The 24,832-nt window shown below is 43.2% G+C and overlaps 1 protein-coding gene across 4 annotated transcripts in view; it reads right to left on the bottom strand.

Moving 5' to 3' along the window:
- The window catches only part of Dlgap2 (DLG associated protein 2), a 796,232-nt gene that overhangs the window by 688,615 nt on the left and 82,785 nt on the right, over positions 1-24,832 (bottom strand). Inside the window, exons 1-2 of one of the 4 annotated variants that reach the window (XM_085844127.1) lie at positions 20,933-20,989; positions 9,122-9,220 (exon numbers count right to left, since the gene is read on the bottom strand). The exons of 2 other annotated variants lie outside the window; for them this stretch is intronic. In XM_085844127.1, coding sequence (XP_085700253.1) covers positions 9,122-9,136 — 15 coding nt within the window. In that variant the 5' untranslated portion in view covers positions 9,137-9,220; positions 20,933-20,989. Of the gene's footprint in view, positions 1-9,121; positions 9,221-20,932; positions 20,990-24,832 lie in introns of those variants that run through there. One more of the 4 variants, XM_085844126.1, reaches the window with a different exon arrangement.

Raw genomic sequence — 24,832 nt, 5'->3', positions numbered from 1 at the left:
GTTTCCTCAGGATCACAACATCTGTGAGTCCCAGAACGGCTGACCAGAGCAATTTAAAACAAGCAGAGCTATGAGGACCTGGATGTTCCTGTGGCTGGGAATGCTCCCGCTAGTGAGAACTGAAGAGCTACATTGGGGCTGTGTTCCTGAAACCTGTGCCGTTGACGCATTCAAGTGTTTCCTCAGTTCTTTACATCTAATGCTTCACTACAATTGCCTTTTTTCTATGCTGCTTCTGTTAAAGGGATTGTTGTGTTTTCAGATGATTCAAAATATTTTACTGGTGAGTGATTGTGTTCAGCTGTATCTACTAAAACTAATGTTACCTGGATTCGAGGGGTGTGGCCTGCCGGTATATCCAAGGACATTGGCACTATACCCTCCCAACCTAGATGGGCCCCCTTTCCTTTTTGTAGGAGTGTTCCCGATTCCCTTCCACCTTGGGCAGTGCCCCTTATATGTATGGTTGTTATGTGGGGTGAATGGTAGTTGCACTGATCTTTCCCCCTTAAGCCAGGTGGCGGGAGGGGCCTGGGGTAATGCAAATTTTATTGGAATGGTTCTAATGTATTTGAAACTTCTGTATTTCAATTTGCTGGAGGAAGGAATGTTTCTTTTCTGGCTATGCCTGTTTGTATGTGATCTCCTTTTGTGTTTATTGTTTATAAGAATAATGTTAATTGTAGTAGTGATATTCGTTATATCATTTGGCTGTTGTGACTAGGATGCCTTGCTTTGTACCTTTGCCTGTTCAAGTTACTTTGTTTACAAACTGTCTATCCCTTGCCTCAGGGCTGATGGGAGCCCTGGGATGTATGCTTGTAATAGTGTGTGTGTTGTGTGTTTGGCGCATGTGTCAGGTGCAGTATGTGTGGGCCCGCACTTTCGCCATGGTAGCGTAGGCTTTTGCTGCAGTGGAGGCGGGACAATCTCCTCAGATTCGGTTTGCCGCTCTAAAGAAATAATGCTGCATTATGCCGTGGGTTGCCAGGCTAAGCACTGCACAGAGGATAGCTTGCTGTTGGCATCCTGTGGAAGGCACGTCTGATGGCATGAAGGTTCGGTGTCCTAGTTCCCTTCCCCCAGGAAAAAACGACACGGGAGCTGGCCAAGACCTCTCTGGGTGATGAGCCCAAGGGATGGTTTTGTGTAGGGCCCCTATGCTTGCACACTGGGGATCAGACCTCTACCTTCACCCGTGAGGCTTGCTTGCAGCAATCAAGATCTGGCCATAGATTAATCAACATCCTGGCCTTTTGATGCACCTGCCGCAAGCAAAACACAATCTCCCCAAGTGTGGCTTGGCATGATAGAGAGGTAGTCAGTGATAAGACTCCCTGGGCATGTCACCAACCTAAGACAGGGATCAAACCAATGCTGTTTGTCTCCCAAGGACAGGTAAGGGACATTGCTGCAGGGGGCAATCTACAGACATTCTCTCTGCCAAAAAAAGAAAAAAGGGGGAGATGTGAGGAGCAGGTGTGGCAGCAGTCCCAAAGGCGCCAGGGACTGCAGCTAAGTCTTATGACTTGCACCTGACTTCCTCACCTGAAAATAAGCCACAACCATCGTGAGAGCTGCGCAGGTGCACCAGGATACTGGCGAAGCCATTCTGATGGAGACATGCCCCTGCTGCCCTGATTAGCTGAAGCTGCGTACCTGGTGAGGTGATGTGGCCTGCTGTGAGTAGATGGGAACTGAAAGTATATAAAAGTGAGAGGCCCGGGGTTCGGGGGAGATATAGATGAAGAGAAAGAGAGACGAAGACTGAAGTTTGCTGAATAAACTGCTGTTAGAAGGACTGGTGGTCGTGTCATTCTTGCTGGTCGAGAGCGGACGTGACAGAGACACTAGCATATTAGACTGATGAACACCAGAGACTCGTGGGAACATCACGACAACATCTGAAGTAAGAGGTCCCTCTGCTGCTACCCTTCTCCTAAGAGGTCCTCTCGGGATGTAGCAATGTCAAAGTCTCCCTGACCTCTCAACAAATACCTGCACAAGTCACACAGGAACCACTGAGACACATAACAGCAATATACAGGCAGGCCATGTCACCTCAGACTGTCTAGAAAAACAAGGTGTTTCCCAAGGAATTGACCAGCTGTACCTGTGGCTATGTAAACTTGAAGTATAGATTAGTGAAATGGTTGATATTACTTCCACCTTAGAGTAGAGAAAAAATAGGTTATCCAAAAAAATCAGTGGAAGGAAATAGGACAGCGAGGGAGAATAAAGGCTCCGTTAGCAAACTGGAAGATGTCATAGCTCTATCCCTAAGCAACAACATGGTGACAGGCAGTGGACAAAGCTGTTGGAAGCACCGGCAGAGACCCTACTTGATATCTATAAATATGAAGTCTGCAGATAACAGAAGTTAACTGTGAGAGCTGAATGTGTATTTCTTGTGGATTTTTTTTTCTCAAAGACAGGCTTTTAAAATATAACATCAAAGTCAGAAGTTGCAAACAGATTTCTAGACATGACTTATAAGACATTATTTATTAGGTATAAAAAATGATAAAGTGGAAATCTAGTTACAATCAGAAAAGCAAAAGGAAAATAATAATAATCAGCAGCGGCATCCTAATAATGCTGAAATGAGCTAGAAGACCATACACTACAACTCACAGGCTGAAGAAGAGGGAAAGCAGAGGTGTCACTTTAGTGAACTCTGAAGCCTAGAAGATGGAGCCTTCCCACAAGCCACAGATGGACCAGACGTCACAAGCAGAACTCAGGAGAAGTTGGAGGGCAATGGCTACACACGTATTTCTGGAAACTGTTATGGAAATATACGCTGAAATTTTTTATATTGCCATACTTTCTGAAGTACTTAAATATCCAGAAGCAAGGGAATTGTGGAGGATCTGTTACACCAAACTCAGAAATTCACACGGAGCTCCGCACAGCTGCCCTAGGTCCACACAAAGGTGCACTTGATGGCTTTAAGATGTTCTCATTTGTCAAGAAGGGCTAGGGATGTACTCAGCTGGTAGAACGCTTGCCTAGCATGCACAAGGGGGGTGCGGAGGGGGGGTTGATCCCCAGCACCACACAAAATAACAATAGTGGTACTTGCCAGAGATGATCTTGCTTGGGAGGCTGAGGCAGGAGGATGAGAAGTATAAGGTCATCCTTTGATGACAGATTGTGGAGCCAGCCTGGGTCACATTAGAGCCTGTCTGGAAAACCAAACCAATGAACAACAAAGGCTGGGGAGGTGGCTCTGTCAGTGACATATATGCTGTACAAGCATGAAGGTCCTCTAGCATCCATGCAAAAGTCAAGTGTGACAGTGAACATCTGTAACCTGGGTAGGTGCTGGGGAGCAAGGAGAGAGTTGGGCATATCCTCAGAGCTTCCTAGCCAGCCAGGGTAAACAACTGGTGAGCTCCAGGATCAATGAGAGACTGTCTCAAAAAATAAGGTGGAGAGAAATCTAGGAAAATATCCAGCTTCAACCTCTAACCTCTCAGGTACACACGAGTGTACATCCATGCTTGAACATGTGCTTGCACTATATTCAACTCTATCTAAAAAAAGTTTTACAAGTTATCATACTAATATATGTGATTAATTTGTCAAATGTGTTATTGTAACAGTTTTACTTATATAAACCAGGAGATATACTGGTGGGAAGTTTTAGCATAACTTTTTTTTGCAACATACTTTCAATAATGGTTCAACTTCTCCTCCACCAGAGGCAGTGGGAGAGAGAAGTTATTAGGATACGGGCGAAGTGCACCTGTTCAGCAATAGTTCTCTGGGGGCAAGCTTGATCTTCTTGGGCAGCAGTTCAGTCCTCCAGCAAACACTAAATACAACTCAGCAGCTACAGACCAGTCCTCTAGGCAGGCAGACACCAGGCACGAACCAGCAGCTACAGACCAGTCCTGTCAGCAAGCAAACACCAGGCAAAGGTAGTTCAATCCTGAAGAAACTGCCAGGTTCACCAACCAGCATGAGGTAAGGCCACTGAAGCACCAAGCTCCAGCAAGAACCTCATGAGCAGTTCTTGGGCGAGTTTCTCTCAATGGCAGTATCACCACACGTTAAGCACAGCAACGAAATGTAAAGTGAACCAATGCATGTGTGTCTTTAGTGAAAAATATCAAGGTGGAGCAAACCAAATCAATGCTCAGTACTCCTCTCCCAGTGTCTGTTGGGTCACATTTACACTCCTTCATCAGAGGCCCTTTCATGTGTTTACTATATAACCAAACACCCTTTCACCTATATCTGCTGCAGGAAAACAGCCTTTCCCATGTTTGCTTTAGCAAGACATCTTTTCACCTGTGTGCCCCAGCAAAACAGCATTTGACATAACTAACTTTCCAAAGACACTAGAAGTTTCCACTTCAGAAAGCAATCAGTATCTTCTAAATTCCACCTCTGAGCTTTTCTCATCGTGTAACTTTTCAATGGTGAGACATATTAAATTTTTTTGTTTAGACTTTGTTTCTGCATAAAGTGTTTATTTCATTTTTATTGATGTATGCCTGTGTGTCTTTGTCAGTGTGTGCCACATGCATGTGGGTACCTCTGAGGCCAGAAGACAGTATAAGATTCCCTAGAGATGGAGAAACAAGCAATTATAAGCAACCTGACATGGGTGGGTACCTGGAACTAAACTCAGGCCCTCTGGAAGAGCCAAGTCCTCCTAACCATTGAGCCATCTCTCCAGACCTCACTTAGATTCTTTTAAAAGACAAGTACCATACAGGCTCATAGTGAATTTTATAACTCTACAAGGCACGCTCTGAGACAGTGTGATGGAAGACGCTCCTGCAACTGACTTGTTTGTTTCTAGTCGGGCACATGCTTTCCTAACTTGCTACACTGAGAAGACCTGAACTCATTGGATTGTGACAGCAATGGTATTATTGTCCCATGGCTCAGAGGTCTTTGTAATACAACAATGTAAATTTGAGGGTGGGAAAGACATAGAGCTATGGTCAGAGCTTGTCCCATGAGGACATGAGAACATGACGGTGCAGACTTTGCCGCCATCAAAAGGGAAGTGCCAAAGGACCTACTTTAGAACCTGGATTTCTACACGCTGGCCCAGTACAGGTCATGTCTACATCCCCCACACCTCACTGAGCTGCCAGGAGCCCTCTGCAGGGGTACTAGCTACAGATGAGCTTGCTAGGTTTCCGTCAGGAGATGCCCAGGGAAAGCACAGCCAGTTTCTCCTGCTTAACCAGTGCTGCCAAATCAGATATGGGATCAAAAAAGAAAACGACCAAGTTTGCCAAAGTTAAAAAAAAATTTTAAGAATCAGAGTATGTGCTCTAAAAGCTAACTTAAAAAAAAAAGTGATTCTTCACACAATGGACATGGCATTCTTGGAACTTGAGTCTAGTACATTCACACATTAGGGATAATAAACGGACCCTTTTCAGTTGCTTTTCCTAGGCACACTGATCCACACAACTCTATTCACACATCCCTTGAAGACTGAACAACTTTTGTTTACTGAACAAATCGTTTCCCTACAAGGGGTTACTTAGGACTGCATCTGTAGTCCATGCTGAGTGTTCTTTCTGTAATGTCTCACTCTAAAGGGAGACAAACCCCACTGCAGTGAGCACAGCAGAGCTTACTATCCTAACCCTGTGAGGATGTGCCGATGATGTCACTACTGGGGGATCTGCGGTCTGAGCTCACAAACGTACTAATCAGCCCCGGGAATGATTCAAAGACCCTCACTGCGCAAATGTACATTTTAATAATAACCAATCTGAATGGCACACATCTGCAAATGACATGTTTTATCCTTACATGGGCATGCACTTCCTAACTTGCTGCAGTAAACAGTTAGAATGGTTTGATTGTGACTATCTTGTGTGCAAACCTGCTACACTATCATTTCCAGGGGAAAAGAATACTCAGGTACTGAAGATGAACAGTCCTCTGCAGGATTTCATTACTCTCATTAGACCCAGGAGCACCTGAGAATCAGAGGTCGGGTCCTAGACTATAAAGACTATAAATGCCTTTGGCGTTTTTGGTCCTGGTAACTCTCTGCTTTGGTGCCATCCTGTGTACCACAGGCTGTCCCTTGGCATCCCTGACCTCTACCTATCAGTGTACTCTCTCCAGAGTGCCAAGCACAAATATCTCCAGACACGTACGTCCCAATGCCACCTGGAGGAAAGCTACTTCTGTTTAAGAATCACTGCAACAAGAAACAATTAACCGCCTCCCGATGGGAGATCTGGAGCAATCCTGTCACCAGTACTGAAACATATCCCCGCTAATGAGAAAGAACAAGAAGACTGCATTTTTCTAAGGGGAAAAAAAAAAATCTAACGAGAAAGGTTGATTAGACACAGGGCAAGGGAACACACATTCATGCTTTCTCTCCTTCCTTAACTCCACGCAAGTAAGCAAGGCTTTAAAATAAGGGCAGGTCCTAAACTCAGCTGGAAAACTAAGACTATACCATATACCATCCAGTGAGCAAAATCTGTAGGGTCACCCCGAGACCAGAAAGCAAATGGAGTCACAGAAACAAAGCGAACCCCACATCCCAGAGCCTAGGTGGAGGCTGAGGGGGTGAGGCCCAGCGCATCATGGGGAATGAGAGGGCCTCCAGCAGATCCTAGCCCACAAAACACAGAGAGATGATACTGTTTCTAGGCAGCCTCGCCACCTCTCGGAGGTATTTATGGAAATACAAAAATATCTAGCACCCAACAAAGTAGAAAAATCACAGATGAGTCTACAGAACTTGGGGCGTCTTTGGAAAAGGAATCGAGTCTCAAATCAACTGCTGGATTTTTAACCTTTAAATTTTCTCCCCCCCCCCCCCCAGAATGAATTAGAACAAAGGGTGGCAGAAGAAATGGACAGCTAAAGGCCAGAGCCAACATCAGTTGGGCAGAGGCGACAAAATCAACAAAGACATCAGTGGAAGGACAAAGAGTCAGTAATCTTCAGAATAATGAAGGGTGGAGAGAGAATACCTAGTCGGCAGCACGCAAAACTAAGAGGCAGGGTCAACCTAGGTGTCACGGGCAGAAAGAGCAGTCCCGGGGAACACTATAGGCAACTTCTCACCGACTGCGATGCTTCTCAGAGGCCTGCCGATGTCTGCCCACACTGGTCTTCCCAGCTAGAGACCGGAATCTTGAGGGACAGGGAGGCCATAAGATACCTTGCTGTCAGGAAAGCCCTGTAACACCAAAGCCTGACCCACATGTGTGTTCTGCTCCTCACGGACACTTCTGTCATCTCCTGCTGGCTTTAGCAGGATTATCTCCATCCTAAAGGAGATCTGGGAGCAGGCCAACAATAGGCTGAGAATCTCACAGAGGGCCATCCCAAAATGCTGCAGCAGTGGAGGGAACCGCCAAGCCATCCAGTGACCCTGGGAGGGGTCGGGGAGAGGTGTATGGTAGGAGTTCTGTCCTATGGAATGGTAAGAAGTGTTCCTAGAAGCCTACAGAATGGACTTGCTTCTCCTTCAGCAGTAAGAAGGGCCCTAGGAATCAAGAGGTAGACAGAATCTTCAACTCCCCATCCCCAAGCTCCACCCTGGCACTCTGCGGCCTGGATGCCTGGATATCTAAGTAGGAAGAACACTGGGAGATTCCGTACTCCTATGAGTTCAGTTGGCACGGAGCTGAGGTCTAGTTTCAGGTCGCACAGGATACCAGGGTCACAAAAATAAATAAACATGAACAACAACAAAATGATTTTACCATCAAAGCTAACCACCTGCCTTTGAAAGAAAAACAAAACAACAGACCAGCAACACAACAGCAACAGAGACCTCGGCCACCACAGCTCCCCACAGCAGCTGCATGCCCTCCCGCACCTCTATTCATTCATGACCAATAAGCAAGGTAACGTGTGCTCTCTTCCCCAGTAGGGCCACACTGGCTATGCTTTCCTCTGCTCTAAGTCCTAGGGTTCCCAAGCCAGAGCAGCAGACCAGGAAAAGGAAGGTGAGCCTGGCCCCCTAACCCTTTACTAGGGTCTAGAGTAGACTTAGTACCACTTAGGAGGCCTACTCGACATCAAGGGACGTCCCTTGAAAGTCTGAGGAAGAAAGAAGGGGGTGAGAAGATACAACCCCTTTAGTGATCTCCCAACCACCACCACCCAAGCTTCTTTCGTTTTTATTTATTCTTCTTATATTCATCTCTATCCCACCGAGGGCTCCCCCATACAGCCTTTAACCCTTTCACGGGGTACAGCAAAAAAAAAAATAAATGTAAACAACAGAAAAGTTTTCCAGCCTTTCTGGCAGCTGGAGGCAGGCATCGACTGTACATCCTACACCCCACCTGGACACACACACACAGTTTCCCCATATGTAATCCAGTCCCCCCCCCAACACACACACACACACAGCTTCCCCGTGTGTAATCCAGTCCCCCCCCAACACACACACACACACACACACACAAACACACACACACACACACACACACACACACACACACACACACACACACACACACGGCTTCCCCGTGTGTAATCCAGTCCAGGACTAAGCTCTGTGCTGAGCTCCTTTATCTGATGTGAGATGCACAGAATCCCAGTTTCTCTCTAATGAATTCCGATGGGTTTCTTTTCTGGCTAAACCAGCTGATGAATTTTCCTAAGTATTACAAGTCTTTCTTTCTTTTTTTTTTAAATTAATTGATTATTTTTTCCCAAATGTTATCCCCTTCCCAGCCCCCCCCCTTGCAGAGTTCTTCCCCATCTCACCTTGCCTTCCAGTCTGAGTGGGTGTCCCCCTATAACCCTCACAAATCTCTACAGGATTAGGCGCATCCTCTCCCACTGAAGCCAGACAAGGCAACCCTCTGCTACCTATGTGCTGGGGACCAGGGACCTTTATTGATGCACCTCTGTGTGACAGGCAAAACACTGCCCTGACACTCCTGCTCCTGGGGAGGTTGGGGTGTGCTATGTGCCATTACTGACCACCTTGGCTCATCAGCTCCTCTCCAGTTGCCTAGGTCCCGTGACCGGCTGAATTTTAAGCTATCACTTTTTACATCAATCCTGAGACAAAGGCCCTGTCACAGCAGTGAGGAAAGGCTGGCAAATGGACAAACACAGGAAGGAAGGGAGAAATAGAGAGATCACACAGTACCTGAGCCGTCCCCATTATGGCTGGCAGGTGCAGGCTGGGGTTTGCAAGCAGCTGTGAAATCACGTGGTACTATGGCCGGGCCTCAGATGATAGGGAAGCCTAAGATGAGGAATGGATAGAAATGGGGAAAATGATAAAAAAGGGTAAGCAACCTTCCCCAGGGGGAGAAAACATGGAGTACACATTAAAGATAAACAACCCAGCAATCGTGAGACTGAGAACAGCAATAGGGACTTGCCACACTAAGGGCACACAGCATGCACCATTGTGAAAAATATCTCAATTTTAAGGCAAGGTTCGAGATGATAAATGGATTTAACAACTTCAAAATATTAAACCAGAGAGAACAAGAAAAACTACACTGCAAATCAAGATTTGTAACTCCTCCTGCAATTTGGTGATTAAACCAGGTTTGTGAATCAGCCCACAGGCCAGGCCCACTTCAAGACAGAAGTGACATTAAATATTAAACATTTAAATGGGGTTATAACCCCGGACAACACTGAAGGTTGCCCTTGATTTTAATCCATGTATTTGACAGATTTTAAAACTCCTTAATTTTTTTCATTCCTTACATATTAACACTTAAAATCACCATTGCAGCAAATACCAACTAGGTGGCATGGGAACTTTGGCTCCATAATATCATACTAGAAAACACAATGCTCTCTGTCTCACTGAGATGGCACAAACACTCTCCTATGTGTACTCTATGTGACCCTTAAAAGTCACAATTGTAACACAATAATGCCCCGAATAGTATTTATGAATACTGCACAGTGTGCAATGTCTTCAGAAAACTATTTTGTCCCCTAAATCTTGGACAAATAGATTTGCTGATAAGCTATTAAATGCCAAGGAAAGACTCTTAAATGCACAATGCTAATAAGCTAAGGATATGAATTTTTAACAAGTACATCTGGGGCATGCTCATTACATAAACTCAAGAGTCAACTTCCAGTGTTTCTCGTGACCAAAGCTTTCATGGCTGTCCATCCATGCAAATTCAAGTCTAGACATCAGCCAGCACAGCCTTTCCAGTGGATGTAGACTTGTCCATACGCATTTCTCCACACTTGTGAAAACAGAACTACTCAGAGGTTTGTTTTACCTTGTACTAAGTAATTGTGGGTCACAGTTGGGCTGGGGAGGTGGTTCAGTGAGTAACACACTACGGCACCTGAGTGAGGACCTGAGATAGGATTCCCCAGAAGCCACCCAAAGCTAAACGTGGTATCATGTGTCTATAATGCTAGCACTCCTACAGCGAGATGGGAAATAGAGACGGGCAAATCTCTGGAGGCTCATGGGCCAGCTAGTCTGCATATGCAGTAACCAACAAGAGACCCTGTCTCAATGTAGCAGGTGAAGACCAAATTCTGAGGTTGTGTGTGAACTTCACACATGCTCCATGCATACTTACACTGATATGAACATGCACATACTCATACATATGAGCATTTATGGAGTGATGTGGAAACCTAGTACAATGGTAACTCCCCGGAATTTATGAAGGTGACCCTAGCAAAGACTTCTAGTAACAGGGGATATGGACCCTGAACCTGCCACCTTCTATAATCAGGCAAGGCTTCCGGTGGCAGAACTGGACATCAACCCACCACAAAATCTTCAACCTACAATTTGTCCTGCCTACAAGATGTGCAGGAGTAAAGGTGATACGGAACTTCTGGGAATGACCAATAAATGACTGGTCCAACTTGAGGACCACACCATGAGAGAGCCCATGTACAGCACTGCCTAGATGGCCAGAAACAGGAAGCTATATTGCTAAGTGACCTAGGATAGAACCAAACATGTCTGGGGGGATAAATAGCCAAAGGATTCCTAATGAATGTCTGTAATACTTGGATACATGAACCTAGACCAGTCATCATCAGAGAGGCTTAATCCAGCAACTCACAGAAGCAGATGCAGAGACCCGTGGTGAAACATTAGGCTGAGCTTGGGGAATTCCACGGAAGAGGACAAAGAAGGGTCATGGGAACCAGAGGGTGGAGGACACCATGAGAATATGGCCCCCAGAATCAACTAAGCAGGGCTCATAGGGGCTCACAGAAACCAAAGTGATAGTCTATAGAGAGCCTATAGGGATCAGTGCTAGGTCCTCTGCATATCTGCTGTGGCTGTGTAGCTTGGTGCTCGTGCGGGACTCCTAACAGCAGGGAGGAAAGCTGTCTCTGACCTTATTGCCCGATGGGTCCCTTTTCCTTCTTGGGTGCCTCCTCCAGCCTAGATATCAGGGCTTGGCTTGCACCTAGTCTCACTACCTCTTGTTGCTGTGTTTGGTTGATATCCCTGGGGGCCCTGCTCTTTTCTGAAAGGACACAGAAGAAGACTGGGTCTGGGGTAAAGGGGAAGTCAGAGGAGTGAAGTAATTGTAGTCAGAATGCAATGTATGAGAGAAGAATTTAAAAAAAAAAACTTTTTTTTAAGTTGTTACTGACTTATTTTATCTATGCATTTAAGTAGCATTTCTAATAAGATATATTTTTAGAATACTCATGCTCAAAATACATATGTATGTAAATTCAATGTATTGAAACCTAATAATAAACTGGCCACAATTCACATGAATATTTTTCTTTAATGATTGTATATAATATACATTCATTTTTTTTAATTTTTAATATTTTTATTACATATTTTCCTCAATTACATTTCCAATGCTATCCCAAAAGTCCCCCATAGCGCCCCCCACTTCCCTACCCACCCATTCCCATTCTTTTGGCCCTGGCATTCCCCTATATTGGGGCATATAAAGTTTGCAAGGCCAATGGGCCTCTCTTTCCAGTGATGGCCGACTAGGCCATCTTTCGATACATATGCAGCTAGAGACAAGAGCTCCGGGGTTCTGGTTAGTACATCATGTTGTTCCAACAATAGGGTTGCAGATCCCTTTAGCTCCTTGGGTACTTTCTCTAGCTTCTCCATTGGGAGCCCTGTGATACATCCAATAGCTGACTGTGAACATCCACTCCTGTGTTTGCTAGGCCCCGGCATCTTCTCACAAGAGACAGCTATATTTGGGTCCTTTCAGCAAAATCTTGCTAGTGTATGCAATGGTGTCAGCGTTTAGAAGCTGCTTATGGGATGGATCCCTGGATACGGCAGTCTCTAAATGGTCCATCCTTTCATCACAGCTACGACTTTGTCTCTGTAACTCCTTCCCTGGGTGTTTTGTTCCCAATTCTAAGAAGGGGCACAGTGTCCACACTTTGGTCTTCATTCTTCTTGAGTTTCATGCATTTAGTAAATTGTATCTTATATCTTGGGTATCCTAAGTTTTGGGCTAATATCCACTTATCAGTGAATACATATTGTGTGAGTTCTTTTGTGATTGTGTTACTTCACTCAAGATGATGCCCTCCAGGTCCATCCATTTGGCTAGGAATTTCATAAATTCATTCTTTTTAATAGCTGAGTAGTACTCCATTGTGTAAATGTACCATAATTTCTGTATCCATTCCTCTGTTGAGGGACATCTGGGTTCTTTCCAGCTTCTGGCTATTATAAATAGGGCTGCTATGAACATAGTGGAGCATGTGTCCTTTTTACCGGTTGGGACATCTTCTGGATATATGCCCAGGAGAGGTATTGCTGGATCCTCCGGTAGTACTATGTCCAATTTTCTGAGGAACCGCCAGACTGATTTCCAGAGTGGTTGTACAAGCTTGCAATCCCACCAACAATGGAGGAGTGTTCCTCTTTCTCCACATCCTCGCCAGCATCTGCTGTCACCTGAATTTTTGATCTTAGCCATTCTGACTGGTGTGAGGTGGAATCTCAGGGTTGTTTGATTTGCATTTCCCTGATGATTAAGGATGTTGAACATTTTTTCAGGTGCTTCTCTGCCATTCGGTATGCCTCAGGTGAGAATTCTTTGTTCAGTTCTGAGCCCCATTTTTTAATGGGGTTATTTGGCTTTCTGGAGTCCACCTTCTTGAGTTCTTTATATATATTGGATATTAGTCCCTTATCTGATTTAGGATAGGTGAAGATCCTTTCCCAATCTGTTGGTGGTTTTTTTTGTCTTATTGATGGTGTCTTTAGCCTTGCAGAAGCTTTGTGGTTTCATGAGGTCCCACTTGTCAATTCTCGATCTTACAGCACAAGCCATTACTGTTCTATTCAGGAATTTTTCCCCTGTGCCCATATCTTCAAGGCTTTTCCCCACTTTCTCCTCTATAAGTTTCAGTGTCTCTGGTTTTATGTGAAGTTCCTTGATCCACTTAGACTTGACCTTAGTACAAGGAGATAGGAATGGATCGATTCGCATTCTTCTACATGTTAACAACCAGTTGTGCCAGCACCATTTGTTGAAAATGCTGTCTTTCTTCCACTGGATGTTTTTAGCTCCCTTGTTGAAGATCAAGTGACCGTAGGTGTGTGGGTTCATTTCTGAGTCTTCAATTCTATTCCATTGGTCTATTTGTCTGTCACTATACCAGTACCATGCAGTTTTTATCACAATTGCTCTGTAGTAGAGCTTTAGGTCCGGCATGGTGATTCCACCAGAGGTTCTTTTATCCTTGAGAAGAGTTTTTGCTATCCTAGGTTTTTTGTTATTCCAGATGAATTTGCAGATTGCACTTTCTAATTCGTTGAAGAATTGATTTGGAATTTTGATGGGGATTGCATTGAATCTGTAGATTGCTTTTGGCAAGATAGCCATTTTTACAATGTTGATCCTGCCAATCCATGAGCATGGAAGATCTTTCCATCTTCTGAGATCTTCTATAATTTCTTTCTTCAGAGACTTGAAATTTTTACTATACAGATCTTTCACTTCCTTAGTTAGAGTCACGCCAAGATATTTAATATTATTTGTGACTATTGAGAAGGGTGTTGTTTCCCTAATTTCTTTCTCAGCCTGTTTATTCTTTGTGTAGAGAAAGGCCATTGATTTGTTTGAGTTAATTTTATATCCAGCTACTTCACCGAAGCTGTTTATCAGGCTTAGGAGTTCTCTGGTGGAATTTTTAGGGTCACTTATATATACTATCATATCATCTGCAAAGAGTGATATTTTGACTTCATCTTTTCCAATTTGTATCCCTTTGATCTCCTTTTGTTGTCGAATTGCTCTGGCTAGGACTTCAAGTACAATGTTGAATAGGTATGGAGAAAGTGGACAGACTTGTCTAGTCCCTGATTTTAGAGGGATTGCTTCAAGCTTCTCACCATTTACTTTGATGTTGGCTACTGGTTTGCTGTAGATTGCTTTTATCATGTTTAGGTATGGGCCTTGAATTCCTGATCTTTCCAAGACTTTTATCATGAATGGGTGTTGGATCTTGTCAAATGCTTTCTCCGCATCTAACGAGATGACCATGTGGTTTTTGTCTTTGAGTTTGTTTATATACTGGATTACGTTGATGGATTTCCGTATATTGAACCATCCCTGCATCCCTGGGATGAAACCTACTTGGTCAGGATGGATGATTGTTTTGATGTGTTCTTGGATTCGGTTAGCAAGAACTTTATTGAGGATTTTTGCATCAATATTCATAAGGGATATTGGTCTGAAGTTTTCTATCTTTGTTGGGTCTTTTTGTGGTTTAGGTATCAGAGTAATTGTGGCTTCATAGAATGAGTTGGGTAGAGTACCTTCTGTTTCTATTTTGTGGAATAGTTTGTGAAGAACTGGGATTAGATCTTCTTTGAAGGTCTGATAGAACTCTGCACTAAACCCATCTGGTCCTGGGCTTTTTTTAGTTGGGAGACTATTAATGACTGCTTCTATTTCTTTGGGGAATATAGGGCTGTTTAGATCATTAACCTGATCTTGATTCAACTTTGGTATCTGGTATCTGTCTAGAAACTTCTCCATTTCATCCAGGTTCTCCAGTTTTGTTGAGTATAGCCTTTGGTAGAAGGATCTGATGGTGTTTTGGATGTCTTCAGGATCTGTTGTTATGTCTCCTTTTTCATTTCTGATTAATCAGGATGCTTTCCCTGTGCCCTCTAGTGAGTCTGGCTAAGGGTTTATCTATCTTGTTGATTTTCTCAAAGAACCAGCTCCTTGATTGGTTGATTCTTTGAATAGTTCTTCTTGTTTCCACTTGGTTGATTTCGCCCCTGAGTTTGATTATTTCCTGCCGTCTACTCCTCTTGGGTGAATTTGCTTCCTTTTGTTCTAGTGCTTTTAGGTATGTTGTCAAGCTGCTAATGTGTGCTCTCTCTAGTTTCCTTTTGGAGGCACTCAGAGCTATGAGTTTTCCTCTTAGAAATGCTTTCATTGCGTCCCATAAGTTTGGGTATGTTGTGGCTTCATTTTCATTGAACTCTAAAAAGTCCTTAATTTCTTTCTTTATTCCTTCCTTGACCAAGGTATCATTGAGAAGAGTGTTGTTCAGTTTCCACGTGAAGGTTGGCTTTCTATTATTTATTTTGTTATTGAAGATCAGCCTTAGTCCATGGTGATCTGATAGGATGCATGGGGGAATTTCAATATTTTTGTATCTGTTGAGGCCTGTTTTGTGACCAATTATGTGGTCAATTTTGGAGAAGGTACCATGAGGTGCTGAGAAGAAGGTATATCCTTTTGTTTTAGGATAGAATGTTCTGTAGATATCTGCCAGATCCATTTGATTCATAATTTCTCTTAGTTTCTCTCTGTCCCTGTTTAGTTTCTGTTTCCATGATCTGTCCATTGGTGAAAGTGATGTGTTGAAGTCTCCCACTATTATTGTATGAGGTGCAATGTGTGCTTTGAGATTTACTAAAGTTTCTTTAATGAATGTGGCTGCCTTTGTATTTGGAGCATAGATATTCAGGATTGATAGTTCCTCTTGGAGGATTTTACCTTTGATGAGTATGAAGTGTCCCTCCCTGTCTTTTTTAATGACTTTGGGTTGGAAGTCAATCTTATCAGATATTAGAATGGCTACTCCAGCTTGTTTCTTCATACCATTTACTTGGAAAATTGTTTTCCAGCCTTTCATTCTGAGGTAGTGTCTATCTTTTTCTCTGAGATGAGTTTCCTGTAAGCAGCAAAATGTTGGGTCTTGTTTGTGTAGCCAGTTTGTTAGTCTATGTCTTTTTATCGGGGAGTTGAGTCCATTGATATTAAGAGATATTAAGGAAAAGTAATTGTTGTTTCCTGTTATTTTTGTTGTTAAAGTTGGCATTCTGGTCTTGTGGCTGTCTTCTTTTAGGTTTGTTGAGGGATTACCTTCTTGTTCTTTCTAGGGCGTGGTTCCTGTCCTTGTATTGGTTTTTTTCTGTTATTATCCTTTGAAGGGCTGGATTCGTGGAGAGATAATGTGTGAATTTGGTTTTGTCGTGGAATACTTTGGTTTCTCCATCTATGTTAATTGAGAGTTTGGCTGGGTATAGTAGCCTGGGCTGGAGTTTGTGTTCTTTTAGTGTCTGTATAACATCCGTCCAGGATCTTCTGGCTTTCATAGTCTCTGGTGAAAAATCTGGTGTAATTCTGATAGGCTTGCCTTTATATGTTACTTGGCCTTTTTCTCTTACTGCTTTTAGTATTCTGTCTTTATTTAGAGCATTTGTTGTTCTGATTATTATGTGTTGGGAGGTATTTCTTTTCTGGTCCAGTCTATTTGGAGTTCTGTAGGCTTCTTGTATGTTCATGGGCATCTCTTTCTTTAGATTTGGGAAGTTTTCTTCTATAATTTTGTTGAAGATGTTTGCTGGTCCTTTGAGTTGAAAATCTTCATTCTCATCCACTCCTATTATCCGTAGGTTTGGTCTTCTCATTGTGTCCTGTATTTCTTGGATGTTTTGAGTTAGGATCTTTTTGCATTTTACATTTTCCTTGATTGTTGTGCCAATGTTCTCTATGGAATCTTCTGCACCTGAGATTCTCTCTTCCATCTCTTGTATTCTGTTGCTGATGCTCGTATCTATGGTTCCAGATTTCTTTCCTAGGGTTTCTATCTCCAGTGTTGCCTCATTTTGGGTTTTCTTTATTGTGTCTACTTCCCTTTTTAGGTCTAGTATGGTTTTGTTCATTTCCATCATCTGTTTGGATGTGTTTTCCTGTTTTTCATTAAGGACTTCTACCTGTTTGATTAGGTTATCCTGTTTTTCTTTAAGGATTTGAAACTCTTTAGCTGTGTTCTCCTGCAATTCTTTAAGGGATTTTTGTGCTTCCTCTTTAATGTCTTCTACCTGTTTACCAGTGTTCCTTTGTATTTCTTTAAGTGTGTTATTAAAGTCCTTCTTGAAGTCCTCTACCATCATCAGGAGATATGCTTTTAGATCCGTGTCTAGCTTTTCCGGTGTGTTGGGGTGCCCTGGACTGGGCGAAGTGTGAGTGCTGGGTTCTGATGATGGTGAGTGGTCTTGGTTTCTGTTAGTAAGATTATTAGGTTTACCTTTCGCCATCTGGTAATCTCTGGGGTTAGTTGTTGTCGTTGTCACTGTTTAAAGATTGGAGCAGAAGCTGTGTTCCACTCACCAGCAGTCTCAAAATCCTGTGGCGGGGGTTGTGGGTAGCTGGCAGTACCCCGGTGCTGGTCCTGCCGGAAGAGGCCTGTGGTCCTACTCAGGTCGGTTTTCTGCTTCCCTAACTAATGCAGTCTCAGGTCCCGCGTGCAATTGGATTGGAGCAGAAGCTGTGTTCCACTCTCCAGAAGTCTTAAGATCCTGTGGCGGGTGTTGTGGGTAGCTGGCGAGTGTCAGCTGACCCTGCGCCCTAGCTACCCTGGTGCTTTTCTGACCGGAAGAGGCTTGTGGCCCTATGTAGGCCGGATTTCTCTCTCCCCAACCAAAGCAGTCTCAGGTCCTGCGTGATTGGACTGGAGCAGAAGCTGTGTTCCACTCACCAGCAGTCTCAAAATCCTGTGGCGGGGGTCGTGGGTAGCTGGCGGGTGTCAGCTGACCCTGCGCTCTAGCTATCTGGCCGGATGAGGCCTGTGGCCCTACTCAGGCCGGTTTCTGCTTCCCTAACTAATGCAGTCTCAGGTCCCGCGCGCAATTGGATTGGAGCAGAAGCTGTGTTCCACTCACCAGAAGTCTTAAGATCCTGTGGTGGGTGTTGTGGGTAGCTGGCGAGTGTCAGCCGACCCTGTGTCCTAGCTACCCTGGTGCTTTTCTCATACATTCATTTTTTAAGTTGTGAATTAGAAATGAATTCTATTTCTCTCCAATAGACAATTACCTCAGAAAATTTACTGAATATTTTCCTAATTTGAAAGTGCCATCCATATAAAAACATTCATCCAGAGACTTATTCGCTGCCTGTAGCATTCATGTTTCTCCTAGCACCGAACCAACAACTTAGATTTTCTTTAAAAACTTTTTGTTACTAAACAATCTTGCTAGGATTTCAAGTACTGTATTGAAGAGATAGGGACAGAGTGGACAAACTTGTCTTGTCCCTGATTTGAGTGGGATTGCTTTAATTTATTCTACATTTAATTTGATGTTGGCTATTGGCTTGCTATATGGTGCCTTTATAGGGTAATGCGTCTTATATCCCTGATGTCACCAAGACTTTAAATATGAAGAGTGTTGGATTTTGTCAAAGACCTTTTCAAAAAGCATCTAATGAGATTATAGTGTGGTTTTGTTTTCCTTCCCGTTGGTTTATGTGGTGGATGACACTGATGAATTTTTATGTATTGAGCCACCCTACATCCCTGGGATGAGGCTTACTTGATCACGATGGATGATATCTTTGATGTGTTCTTGGATTCAGTTTGTGAGTATTTTATTATTTCTGCATCAATGTTTTAAGGGAAACTGGTCTAAAATTCTCTTTCTTTGTTGAGTGTGTGGTTTAGATATCAAAATGGATGTAGCCTCATAGAATAAGTCTGGCAATATTCCTTCCGTTTGTATTTTGTGGAATAGTTTAAGGAGTATTGGCATTAGCTCTTCTTTGAAAGTCTGGTAGGATTCTGTGCTCTAACCGCCTGGCCCTGGGGTTGTTTTTGGTTGGGAGATTTTTAATGACTGCTTTTATTTCCTTAGGGGTCATAGGAGTATTTAGAGATTTACCTGACCTTAATTAAACTCTGGTAGGTGGTATCTGTCTAGAAAATCATTCTTTTTTATTAGATTTTCCAATTTTGTGTAGTACAGGCTTTTGAAGTAACACTCAATGATTCTTTGAATTTCCTCAGCATCCATTGTTATGTCTCCCTTTTCATTTCTGATTTTGTTAATTTGGATACTGTTTTTCTGTCTTTTAGTTAGTTTGGCTAAGGGTTAGTCTATCATGTTGATTTTCTAAAACAAAACAAACAAATAAAAACAAAATAAAACAAAACAAAAACCAGCTCTTGGTTTTTCTGACTCTGTTTCAAATTAATTGATTTCAGGCCTGAGTTAGATTATGTCTTCCCATCTAATCTTCTTAGGTGTGTTTGTTTGTTTGTTTGTTTGTTTTCTACAGGTTTCAGGTTTACTTTTAAATTGCTAGTATAAGGACTCTCCAATTTCTTTATGAAAGCACTTTGTGGCAAGGGAAACACTCCTCCACTGATGGTGGAAGCACAAACTTGTACAACCACTCTGGAAATCAATTTGGCAATTTCTCAGAACATTGGGAACAGTTCTACCTCAAGGCCTAGCTATACCACTCCTGGGCATATACCCAAAAGATGCTCCACCATACAAAGACATTTGTTCCACTATGTAAATAGCAGTTTTATTAGTAATATCCAGGAAACTGGAAATAATGCAGATGTCCCTCAACCAAAGAATGAATTTTTAAAATGTGGTTTATTTATACCATGGGATACTAACTCCCCTATTAAAAACAAGGACATCCAGGCAAATAGACAGAACTAGAAAGTACCACTTTGAGTGAGGTAACCTAGACACAAAAGGACATGTACTATATATACTCACTTATAAGTGGATATTGGTCATAAAGTACAGGATAACCATGCCACAACCCACAGACCCAAAGAAGCCTAATAACAAGGAGGCCCAAGGCAGGATGCTTGAATCTCACTCAGAAGGAGAAATAAAATAGATATCTGAGATGGGAACTGCAGGGTGGGAGGGACAGGTGTGGGGAGAGCAAGGGAGAGTGGACCAGGAGAGTGAAGGAAAATGGGGCAGGCATCTCTAGGATGTGCCAGAAACCTGGGATGGAGGAGGCTCCAGGGAGTCTATGGGGTGACTCTGGCTGAGACTTCTAGCAGTGAGTGCCTGAGTGAGTGACTACTTCCTCTAGCCAGGCAATACTCCCAGTTGAGGGATAAGAACACCAACCCACCCACAAAACCTTCTACTCAAAATGTGCCCTGCCTATAAGATGTGCAGGGACAAAGATGGAGTAGATGGAGGGAATGGGCGACCAATGACAGTCTCAACTTGAAACCCATCCCTTGGGCAAGAAGCAGTCACTGACACTATTAATGATACTCTGCTATGCTTGCAGACAGGAACATAGCATAATTGTCCTCTGAGAGGCTCTACCTAGGAGCCAATGGAAACAGATGCAGAGATCCACAGCCAAATATTAGATGGAGCTCAAGGAGTCTTATGGAAGAGTTGGGGGAAGGACTTATGAGCCCAAAGAGGATAGGGACTCCACAGGAAGTCCACCATGTCAACTAACTTGGACCACTGCGGGCTCCCAGAGACTGAACAACTAACCAAAGAGCAAGCATGGACTGGACCTAGGCCCCACACACATATGTGCAGCTTGGTCTTCATGTGGGACTCCAACTGGAGTGTGGGCTGTCCCTGAATATGTTGCCTGTCTATGGATCCCATTCCCCTAGCTGGACCACATTGTCTGGCCTTAGTGAGAGAGAATGCAGGCCTAGTACTACAGTGACTTGATGTACCAGGTTGGCATGATACCTGAGGTGGGAGGTGGGGGGAGCTCCATCTTGTCAGAAGAGAAGGGGAGGAGGCCTGTATGAGGAAAGACCAGGAGGAGAGGGCAGAGCTGTGATGAGGATGTAACATGAATACGTAAGTTAATTAATTTAAAAAAACCTTGCAAGGTTATTCTTATGAGCTAGCTTTATTATCCCTTATTCAAGTCCCCTCTTAACCACTTTTACTGTTTCTCCAAACAGGAAAGTAATCTACTGAATCAATCAATACTTATGCACACATGCTGTTATGGTTTGTATATGCTCTGCCCAGGAAGTGGCACTATTAGAAGGTGGCCTTGGTGGAGTAGGTGTGTCACTGTGGGCATGGGCTTTAAGACCCTCATCCTAGCTGCCCGGAAGCCATTATTCTGCTAGCAGCCTTCAGATGAAGATGTAGAACTCTCAACTCCTCCTGCACCAGCCTGCCTGCATGCTGCCATACTCCCACCTTGATGATAATGGACTGAGCCTCTGAACCTGTAAGCCAGCCCCAATTAAATGCTGTCCTTTATAATACTTGCATTGGTCATGGTGTCTGTTCACAGCAGTAAAACCCTAACTAAGGCACATGCATTTACACATGCAGACAAACACTCTCAGAAGTAACATACATTCACAGTGATATTGCCACTTAAACAGCTCTCTTTACAAAGGACTGGCCATAGTTTATGCCCCTTCCAAGTGATCAAGGTTCTCCTCCTCATGTCAAGGCGTTTTGTAAGGCAATAGTTTCTGACATGGGACCCACTTTTTCATTACCTTATCATGTTCAATAGCATCAGTGATATTTATCTGGTGATACAGTATTTATCAACGTTCCTATTTATCAAATAGATTTTATATAGACTTCCATCTTCTACTTGATTACTAATGCCCAGTCTCACATATTTTCTCAAAATGGCACCTGAGGCGGGATCATAGGGGTTGCAGGAGCAGTCCTGGATTTCTCAGGCACTGCACTGCACTTCTAAACTCCCTGCTAGACTCCAGTCTGTGTTAGAGACACTTTCTATAATCTGTCATATGCTACATCCATTTATATAATTACATTCATTTGAAATGTGTTTCAGAAGTGGCTGTTACACTGTATCAAGGTCTTCCATTATCTATTGATATAACTGTGATTTTTGTTTCGCCGCTATGCTCACTTCATGCATTATAACAACCAAGATCTTACTACTGAAGTCATACTTCATTTACAAAGCAAAGCCTGCTTGCTCATATTTTACAGCTAGGTAGACTGAATTGCTCTTATTTTTAAAATACTATCTATAATCTCGAGTGAGGAGATCCTTTTCTGCTACATTAACCCAGTTTTGAAATCACTAAAAGACAGTGATGTTTACTACTCGAGGAAAGTTTAAATAATATAAAATGATCATTTCATGGAGCCGCATGTAGAATGTATGGGACATGAAACAGTGGTTTTATAAGCAAGCCAATGAGAAGCTGTACCTCTGTCTGTGGCTCATTAACATTATCTACCTTAGGTGATGCTCATTCAAACTCATCAAGAAAACCAACCAGCTCACTTGGACCTTCAAATTTCTTGAAAAAAAAAATCCCTACATTTTATCTTAAGGCCTCGTAAAATTCCTATAGATTTTGTTCTGTTTGTCTAATCCAGTCTGGGGATTCTCTACAGCAGTGGGAGACAGGAAGTTATTTCTTTAGTGATTTGAATTGGTGTGGTTTTCCAGGCATCACCTTAGAACTCATTTCTTGTGATGCTCCCATGTTTTGAGAGAAAGAAAAGAAAGTCTCCAGTGAGTTTGCAAACATATATGAACATGTATTCAAAAGCACCATTGAACCGAATCACTATAGTTAAATAGCAATTTTACTAAAGGTATAGGTGGTGGTTTCAATATGCTTGGTCTAAGGAATGGTACTATTAGGAGGTGTGGCCTTGCTGGAAGAAGTGTGTCACTGGAGGGGGTGGGGTTTGAGAGAGCTTCCTCGAAGATGTTTCAGGATGCCTATGGATCAAGATGTAGAACTCTTGGCTCCTGCAGCACCATGCCTGCCTAGAAGCTGCCATGCTTCCCACCTTGATGATAATGGAGCAAACCTCTGAACCTATAAGTCAGCCCCAATTAAATGTTATCCCTTAAATGAGTTGCCTTGGTCATGGTGTCTTTTCACAGCAATGAAACCCTAAGACAGAAGTCGGTAGCAGGGACTAGGATATTGCTGTGATAGGTCTGACCAGGTTTTAGTTTGGAAGAATATGGATTTGGGGAATTTGGATTTGGGAAGCCATGGAGTGCTTTAAGTGGGGCTTAATGGGCATTCTAGTTAGAATATGGAAGACATTGGTACTGAGGGTGATTTGAACTCTGAAGATTGCTCTTATGTTTATGTGAAGAATATTGTTGCTTTTTGCCCTGTCTGAAAGCTAAGATAAGGAGATTTCCATTAATTGCGCTGACAAAGGAAGTCTCAGAAAAGCCCAACATAGACTTTGTCTTCTGGTTTACGCTTATGAAGTCTTTGGATCAAGCATAGCAAGCTTAAAAAGTAAAAATACAAAATGTATGGTTCAAGTAATAAAAGGACACCAAGAAGTGCAATGGAGCTGACTCCTGTTCTAGGAGATAAACAAATTAAGGGAATGGTGACTTTGGGGCAATATCCCACGCAGCTACGCTTATTGCTGATGTGTTTGCAATTGAACAAGGAATAGTTATGTTAGGCATTATTATTACTTGGTTATTGTTTTCATTTGTACTTTTAATCTGGAATGAACTACAATACAGATCTTGAAAAACCCTGGCCATGAAAAACTTAGGTCCAGGCATGGTGGTATATGCTTTTAATCCTAGGAGATAGAGGCAAGCAGATTTCTGAGTTCAAGACCAGCCTGGTACAGAGCATGTTCCAGTTAAAGATAAGCTTAAATCTAAGCATGGTGGTGCACATCTTAAATCCCAGCGTTCAGTAGAGAGTTAAGCAAATCTCAGAGTTCAAGGTCAGTCTATAGAGCAAGTTCCAGGACAGCCAAGCTAGGCAGTGAAGGAACTGGAAAACAGAAAGCTTTTGGTAATGTAATAGAATAAGGGGGCCATGTTCCAGCTCCAGCAAGCAGCACAACTCAGCAGCTTCATCCACATGACTCTGGCTTTCGGGTCAAAAATATTAGAGATTATTGGGACAACTGATGCTGTTGAGCTGGAACTAAGAAATTGGAAGAGACTAGCATCACTGAAGTAAATTTTTCTGGGAAGTGTTTTCTGAGAGCACAAAAAAAACCCCAACCAACCAAACAAACAAAACACTGTGCTCCAAAGATAACCAAGATTGTAGCTCCTGCTAGAGCTGAACGTGGTAATGTGTAAAAATCACCTGGGGTGGTACTTGATTTGAAAATATGAAGGGGTCATGGAAAGCAGCGAGGCTTGGCATGGTGAGAGGCCAGGGAAGTACACTGGTGAAGGTTCAGCTTCCATTGCAGTTGTCATGGCCCAGGACTGCAGGGGTCATGGAAAGGAGTTGAGGCTTGGCATCATTAAGAGATCGTGAGAAGTTAATGAAGAAGCCTAGTTGCACTGGAAGACTCCAGTAAATTGGAGATGCCAGTACCATGAGAAGATCACCACGAACAGCAGCAGCAGTGGCATGGATCAGCCTGAGCTAGAGGCTACAGAGGGCAGAGCTGGAGATGTGACCCAAGCCCGTTGGAGGAACTCAGAAGATCATGTGTAGATCCCAGACACTGGAAGAAGAAGGTATAAAGTTGAAGTTGCCTTGGAGACCCCAAGATGTTAGAGATATCATAGCCATGGGATACCTGCTGAGGAAAGCTACTAATAGGGAGTTGGTACCAGCCCAAGAGAAGAAACTTTGTTGCTGCCGAATGCCAAGAGCAGTCAACAAGGAT

Source organism: Mus caroli, unplaced genomic scaffold (assembly GCF_978045245.1).
Source record: "Mus caroli unplaced genomic scaffold, Mus_caroli_1 scaffold_10, whole genome shotgun sequence".
Lineage (NCBI taxonomy): Eukaryota > Metazoa > Chordata > Mammalia > Rodentia > Muridae > Mus > Mus caroli.
Note: the sequence above shows the minus strand (reverse complement) of the source record. Positions and strands in the feature narration are given on the sequence as shown.